The 7,543-nt window shown below is 59.7% G+C and overlaps 3 protein-coding genes across 3 annotated transcripts; 1 reads left to right on the top strand and 2 right to left on the bottom strand.

The window, feature by feature from the left end:
- The first annotated feature begins 664 nt into the window (after positions 1 to 664).
- Positions 665 to 3,797, top strand: SDRG_11812 (hypothetical protein). The gene is made up of 16 exons (XM_008617867.1): positions 665 to 749; positions 817 to 846; positions 897 to 1,057; positions 1,108 to 1,277; positions 1,328 to 1,458; positions 1,502 to 1,577; positions 1,631 to 1,704; positions 1,749 to 1,848; positions 1,907 to 1,974; positions 2,024 to 2,128; positions 2,176 to 2,244; positions 2,286 to 2,336; positions 2,383 to 2,525; positions 2,579 to 2,612; positions 2,679 to 3,549; positions 3,606 to 3,797. The coding sequence occupies exons 1-16, from the start codon at positions 678 to 680 to the stop codon at positions 3,632 to 3,634; spliced, it is 2,184 nt and encodes a 727-aa protein (XP_008616089.1). The 5' UTR covers positions 665 to 677; the 3' UTR covers positions 3,635 to 3,797.
- A 132-nt stretch (positions 3,798 to 3,929) lies between these two features.
- On the bottom strand, positions 3,930 to 5,105 carry SDRG_11811 (hypothetical protein; the record flags this gene model as incomplete). The annotated part of the gene is made up of 1 exon (XM_008617866.1): positions 3,930 to 5,105. One exon carries the CDS (start codon positions 5,103 to 5,105, stop codon positions 3,930 to 3,932), a length of 1,176 nt encoding a protein of 391 aa, XP_008616088.1.
- Positions 5,106 to 6,126: 1,021 nt separating this feature from the next.
- On the bottom strand, positions 6,127 to 7,543 carry SDRG_11810 (hypothetical protein; the record flags this gene model as incomplete). The annotated part of the gene is made up of 1 exon (XM_008617865.1): positions 6,127 to 7,543. The coding sequence occupies exon 1, from the start codon at positions 7,480 to 7,482 to the stop codon at positions 6,127 to 6,129; it is 1,356 nt and encodes a 451-aa protein (XP_008616087.1). The 5' UTR covers positions 7,483 to 7,543.

Here is a 7,543-nt window from a genome sequence, read left to right as displayed (position 1 = left end):
GGCCATAGGCACGCCCAAGGGACCGAGAATTTTGTGAATACCGGACGAGGTCTCGTGGTGGGGAAATTAGTCGGGGTACTACAACTAAAACTAGAGTGAAAGTGTCCCCAAAGGTAGCGTTCCGTCAACACACCACTACTGGTACTAAATTCTTCAATGCTTCGAAATTGATGATTCAAAACAAGCTCGTTTTACAACGTGCAATTTAGTCGGACTAGTTAGTTAGACTTGGACTAGTTCTCAGTCGTTGGTCTTGCACCGCGATCTCTTGTCGCTGATGCCACCTCAGTCGCTGGCGTCTCTCAAAGTCGTTGGCAAGCTACGCAGTTTGCCGCCGGCGCAGCCACGGCCCGGCGAGCGAATCAAGAAGAAGGAGATGGCTCGTTCTGCGTATGCAAAGACTATGCAACGACGAAGATTACGCAAATCGCATTCATATATACTTGTAGTTAGTCGTTGCAGGAAGGACAACCGGACCCAAGCAACTGATTGTTTTATCCGGACATCCGGAAATGGCGAGCGTTGATTGGTGCGTTTTTTCTCGACGGAGCCAAGGCCATGCAATGCAATTCAAATGCGTTAGTTCTACTCACTATTTGTATGGTGTATTGATTTTTATGTATTAAAATGTAATCCGATCGAATAAAATAGCACCGGATTTCCATTTTGTGGTGAAGATGGCAGGCCGACCGCCGCTGGACGCGACGTCCGTGATCGCGACCGCCAAGACCTTGATCATCTCCAGCAACGTACGCACCTCTTCTGCATGCCCCTCATCTTCCTACGTGGGCTCATGCCTTCCTTCCTGTACGATAGTACCTCCAGGTCGACAGTGCGCGTGCAACGGTACCCTACATGCCCGTCGTCTTCTCGCGAAGCTCATCCGCCCCGTACAGGTCTTTTCGACGCTCGAGCAGTATGCGCAAGACACGTCCTCGATCGGGCTCTGGCTTGCGTTCGCCGAGCTTGAGATGGAGCTGCGGCAGTTCAAGCAAGCGACCAAGGTGTTTGAACTCGCGGTGACCAAGTGGCCTGGCAGCTTTGACCTCTGGAAGCGGTAGGAAGCCGCGTCGACCCAACAAGCATGCCCACGACGACTATATGTAGGTATATTGGCTTTTGCCTCGAGCGCGAAAAGTTTAGCAACGCCAAGAAGCTCGTGCTCCGCGCCCTCGACACGATCCACGGCGAGACCGAGCAAGCAGCCTTGTGGAACCTCCTTGAAGCCTGCCCCGCGACGCAAGGCGACGTGGCGGTTCTTCGCAGCCAGCGCGCAGGTACATCATCGACGTCCAGGATGACATGTCTTCACACCGCCGTGTTGCAGCCGACACCGCTTCTGTGTCTGCGCCGGCTGCGCCCACGACGACGTCCGCGCCAGCCGCGCCCGTGGCTGCGGCAGTGACCGCCGAGCCCGAGATTGTCGTGCAAGTCGACGCCGCCAAGCCAACGACGCCGGTGCGCCTCCATCCTCTCGTTGCAATATGCTCATGCTGTACAGGACGTGCCATATTTCAAAGACATTCCAATGGCGCTGCCCGTGGTCCCCGACTGCAAGTACCTTCTCTTCGACCCTGGTACGTCACCGTCCTCTCCAGCGTTTCGTCGCATGCTCAGGACAATGTTGCAGTCGACCCGGCCGTCACAGTGCCCACGCCCGTGCTGCAGATGCTGTCCGAGCTCCTCCGCGACAACAACGAGCATGTACGCTTCGTCTCGCTTGTACGCGTCGCTTACGAGTGCCATAGATCTTTAGCACCGTCTTTGACATGGCGACCGCGCAGCGCAAGCAAGACGTGGCCACGTTGTACCGCTGGCAGGACCTAATTTGCATGCAAATGAAAGAAGGTACGTGCGCCGAGGGATTCCCTTCTTGCAGCGTCTCTCATCCTCGCGATATGCGTAGGCGCCGACTTGTTTCAGCGCCACCACGCCGAGAATGAAAAGGGCGATCCCGCGTCGCGCGAAGCCTTTGTACGTATTATGAGGGAGTTGCTCGGGGCAGTCCCTCACACGATTGTAGTTTGCACAGCAGCGCGTCGAGTTTGCCAAGCGCTGCACCATGGCGCAAAAGCAGTTTGTCGACATTCAAGGCATGACGCGCAAGACGATGCTGTCGACGCAGCAGGTGTCATCGCTTCTCGCATCCAGTGCCTCATCCTCGTGGACCACTAGCGCGCGCTCCAAGAGCTCCGCATTCCGCTCATGGTCGTCACGACCGCCGACGATATGATTGCGCAACAGGTATCAATCTATCGAGTCGAAACGCGCGACCCAGTTCTTAGCGCAAAATGACGCATCTGATCCTCGAAGCGGAAGCCGTGTGGCGCACCCAGGTACCCTGCCATTGTTGCAGTGTCGCGCATTGAACGATGCACTTAGCACCCGCGGGCGACACCGACGCCGACACCGGCACCGACGCCCAAGCCGACGCCTGCACCGGCGAGCTACGACCGCTACTCGCGAGAATCGTCGTCCAGCAGGCCCGACGAGTCGCGCTACCATCGCCAGCCCGACGAGTCGCGGTGCGTCCTCATGTGCATTTTTGTACGACTTGGCTCAATCTAAACGAAACTAGGTTTCATTCACGCCGCAATGACCCGCCGCCCATGGTACGTCACTATCAATGTGTCAAGGTGTCAAGGTGTCAAGACGGCTCACAAGTGTGCATTGTGTAGCGGCACCCGTCGACGTACAACAACAAGCCGGTGCACCATGCGCCGCGGTCCAACGACTATGCGCGCCACGACGCACCGCGCCAAGACCCGTACGCGCGTGCCCCGGACGTGCCCCGCCAAGAGCCGGGCTACGGTCGGTCGGATGCCTATGGTCGCCACGACGTGCCCCGCTACAACACCAACGCCAACAACGAGTACCCGCCGCGACAGGAGATGACGCGACAGGAGTATGGTACCCGCACGGATGCATATCCGGGTCGTCCGCAGCAGGACTATGGCCGGTCGCAGGAGCCACCGCGGCAGCATCATCCTGATGCGTACCCCCCCCGGCAGCAGCAGGAGTATGGGCGGCAGGAGCCACCACCGGTGTACCCGCCTCGGCAGGAGTACGGGCGTCAGGAACTGCCCCGGCAACAAGAGCCGTACCGACAGGAGTATGGCGGTCGCCAGGAACCGCCGCCCCGACAGGACTTTGGCCGGCAGGACTATGGTCGGCAGGACTATAATGGCGTCGCCAAGTTTGGTGGGCCGCCGCAAGCAGAGTACCGCCAGCCACCGCAAGCAGAATACCGCCAGCCACCGCCCGTGCAGGCGCCGTACCAGCCGCCACCGGCCTCGTACGGCGCGCCCGAGCCGTATGCGCCACCGCAGCGGGACCCGCGCATGATGGCACGCGATCCGCGGGGCGATCCTCGGGGAGACCCTCGAGGGGACCCGCGGGGGGACCCCCGACTGGCGCCGCCGCAGCTAGGTGGCTTTCAGAGCGCGCCGCATGCGTTGCAGCCACCGCCGTACGCGCCGCGCGGAGGACATGGCGACCCGCGCCGGTCGCCGCCGGCTCCGTACGCCCCCCAGGGCGGCAAGTACGGAGGTACCCGCCCCTACAGAAATGACTTGACCAAGGTCGTGACGCATTCACTGTCATAGGACGCCGCCCGGGCCCTGGCCGACGATAGGTGTGTCCCTGTTCTCTAAACAAACTCCTCCTCCTTCCTGCCTGCACGCGTCTTGCACCCGACCGACATTACTTCTATACTAGCATAATAGGACGTCTCAGCGGTTCGTCGTCGCAGGGTTATATTGCTAAATTCAAACTCGTACTACCTGCTGAGACAATAATGTTGCTCGACATACAGTACGTTGGACCACAAAGGTCTCTCCACAATGTACAGACGCTAGATACACATTACTAGGCTAGAGCTGCACGCTCGTCGTTCAGAGACGTCGAATGAGAGAACGAAAATTGAGTTTTTAGTAGTCAGTTGACGGACGGATAGTGCGACTCTGCCCGTGTTTTGTGTGCGGGTGCTTGGCGGTTGGGTGCATGGTCGTCCGGTGCGGTGTCGGTGCCGGCGGTGTCGATGTCGGTGCCAGCGGTGCTGTTGTCGGTACCGTTGTCGTTGTCGGCGCCACCACTGGGTTACTCGGTGTCGGTTTGCCGGCCACCATGGTCGGATACGAGCACTGGTCGGCGACGTTGCACATGCCTTTGCCACCGACGCCGCGCTCGAGGTAGATGTAGCCGTGGTCGCCCCAATATTCTCCCCACGAGTTGCGAAGCTTGTAGTGTGCCGTGCCGTTGCTGCTGCCGTACCCCACTGCCACGACGGCGTGGTCGGACGCTGCCCCGGGGCACATTGTCACGACGTCGCTCTTGTAGTTGCGCCAAATGTCGTTGCCGGCTTCGACCGTCACGACGACGGGTTGCATGTCGATCGCGGCCTGAAGCGCGCGCTCGCCTTGGATATTGACAGTAGCGCCGATCTGGAGCTTGATCTTGCTGCAGGTTGTGTTGCAGGCGGCATCGGACGCTGTGTACGGGTAGTCGCTCGAATCGCAGAGACCAGTCGTCGCAATGTAGTCGAGCGCTTGGCGAGGCCAGCCGCCGTTGCAGCCGTAGCCTGCGTCATTGGCGCAGCTCACGAGCTGCTGCTCGGCAAGGTTGAGGAGCTTGCCCGTGGCGAGGCAGTGCGCCATCTCGGCGGCGCCGGTAGCCGAGATGGCCCAGCAGCTCCCGCACTGGCCCTGGTCACGGACCGCAGGCATGCAACGCGTGGTCGTCCAGTCAACGTCGGAGGCCGCCAACTGCGCTAAAGTGAGCTGCGAATGCTCGGCGCGCAGCTGCCGCGTCATAATTTGCTTGGGCAGCGCGCCTTGGGCGTACGTGCGAAACTCGTCGGACGTCAGCAGCGCAAAGCGGTTGTCCATCGAAAACGTCGCGTGTGGGTGCGCGGCGTTGAGAGCTGCGACGGTCTTCTTGGTGGCTGCAAAGCGCGTGAGCTCCTCATCAAGTTTTTGGTCGCTGTTAAGGCTTGCGAGTAGCGGTGACGGAGGCAAAAGGCGGTGGGCGGCTGCACGCTCCCCGGCCGCGCTCACCTTCCACGCCGCGAGCTCCTTTACGAGGGCATTGCGCTCGCCGTCGGTCATTTCAAGTGCTGTCGTCGACGCGGCGAGAAGAGTGGGATACGCGGCCGTCAATTTCATCGAAACTGGCAAATGGCAAAAGGCAATGTGAACCAAAGGCAAAGTGGTCAAAAGGCCCGAGACCAACGAGGAACCGACGAACGGCGGAGAGTGGTCATGGAAATCGAAGGTGCGTCGGTGATAAGCAAGAACGTGTGAGGTTTTTGGAACCCGATTACACACAGCGATCGAGGAGTTTGATGCGAGTCTGTCCCATGCAAGGTTATTTCCATGTTAGGACCTGTTCGACAAATGCAAAACTCTTAGGACCGAAAACGAGATCAACTAGACTTGCTTGCGGTGCTAAGATCGTGTGGGTGCGATCAAGTGAAGCCATCGCCCGCTGTTGTTATAGTAGAATGCAGCGTCCGGTGTGTTGGAGCGTGTGCATGTTCCCAAGGTTCGTAGGAAACGGCGTTCGACCAAGCTTTCGGTGATAGGTTCCTTGTGACACATTCGTGTTGCCGGCATCAAGTCGACTTGCCAGTGCAGATCTTTGAATCACAATTGCACCACAAACAACTAAGCGTACTGCGAGCATGACACGGTGGTTCATTTTGGTTGATTCGTCTCGGCCGTCGAGCCTAATATATGAACGTGTTTCGCGTTATACTTATAAATATGAACGTGTTTCGCGTTATCTTCATAATTACACAAAGACTTCGCATACGTAGAGATTAGCAATCTCCTTCTTTTTCATTCGCTCGCCGGGCCGTGGCTGCGCAGGCGGCGGCGCGGAGGCTCATCTGGCTCTTCTGTCGTCGCCCTACGACGCTTGTGGCCGCGGGTGAGGCACTGGACGACGCGGTCGAGCCTTATAGAGCACGAATGCGCTGCGCCAACGTTATAGCGAACTCCAACCGGCATGTGACTCGACAAGGAGGTGGCTGCACCAATGCAAACGTTTCTAGTAAAAAGCAAGTCCAAGAAATTGAAACAAAATGACACTTGTATATTAGTAAGCACAGCTAAACGCACAATGGACTTAGTTGGACGCGCCCGGGCACGGCTTCTTGGTGTGCGGCTTCTTCGGGTGCTTGGTGCGCGGGTGCTTGGTGTGCGGGCGCGTCGTCGGCGCGTCTGTCGGGTACTCGGTCGGCATGTCCGTCATCGAGCCGTCGTCGGACGGGTACTCGGTTGGTGCATCGCTGGGCTCGTCCGTGGGGCTGTCGCTGGGCTCGTCCGTGGGGCTGTCGCTAGGCTCGTCCGTGGGCGAATCACTGGGCTCGTCGCTGGGGTAGTCACTCGGCTCGTCGCTGGGACTGTCGGTCGGGTTGTTCGCTGGCTTCCCGCTCAACGTCGGGTACGACCCGCCGTCCGCGACGTTGCACATGCCCTTGCCGCCGCCGCCGCGCTTGAGGTACATGTACCCAGCTTCGCCCCAGTTGGCGCCCCACGAGTTGCGGATCTTGAAATACTGTTGACCGTCCTTGGTGCCGTACCCGACGGCAATGACCGCGTGGTCCGACTGCGCACCCGGGCAGCTCTGCACGACGCCGCTCTTGTAATGTTGCCAGACGTCGTTGCCAGCCTCGACCGTGACTGAGATCGGCTGCGTGTCGAGCGCCTTCTGGATCGCGCTCTCGCCGCGAATGTCGACGGTCTTGCCGATGCTGAGCTTGGTCTTGGAGCACGACGACTTGCAGGCGCTGTCGCTGGTCGTGTACGGGTAGTCCTTGGCCGAGCAGAGACCGGTCGACGAGATGTAGTCGAGCGCCTTGTTGGGCCAGCCGCCCTGGCAACCCTGGCCTGCGCTCTTGGCGCAGCTCACAAGCTGCTGCTCCGAGAGGTCGAGGAGCTTGCCCGTGACGATGCAGTGGCCCATGGCCGAAGCGCCGGCGGTGGCAAAGGCCCAGCAGCTGCCGCAGCTGCCCTGGTTCTTGACCGGCGGCATGCACTTGCTCGTCGTCCAGTCTTTGTCGGCGGCCTCGATCTGGGACTGCGTGAGCGTGGTCTCTTCGCGCTCGGCGCGCAGAACGCGGCGCGCCTGCTCCTTGTTGAACGAGCCCTTGACGTACGCCTGGAACTCGTGTGCGTTGAGAAGGGCAAACTGGTTGTTGTAGTCAAAGATGGCGCCCGGGTGCTTCTTGTTGAGGTCGGCGACGACCTCCTTGGCGTTGGCAAAGCGCGTGAGCTCGTCCTCGAGCTTGGCTTCTTCGGTCAGCGCCTCTTCCGTGTTCTGGGACGGAAGAAGACCGAGCGACTCGGCCGACTTGCCCGCATGGCTCGACTTCCACTGCTCGAGTTCCTTGGCGAGCGCGGCGCGGTCTGTGTCCGACATTCGGAGCGCGACGACCGACGACGCGGTGGCGAGGAGGGCGGTGAGGAAGATGAGCTTCATGGGAGATGTGGTCGAGGCAAAGCCAATGTGAAAATGAAGCGAGATATGGTCGCTGATGCGG

Source organism: Saprolegnia diclina, assembly GCF_000281045.1.
Source record: "Saprolegnia diclina VS20 unplaced genomic scaffold supercont1.44, whole genome shotgun sequence".
Taxonomy (NCBI): Eukaryota; Oomycota; class Saprolegniomycetes; order Saprolegniales; family Saprolegniaceae; genus Saprolegnia; species Saprolegnia diclina.
The sequence above is the reverse complement of the archived record's forward strand: the minus strand, read 5'-3'. Positions and strand labels throughout refer to the sequence as shown.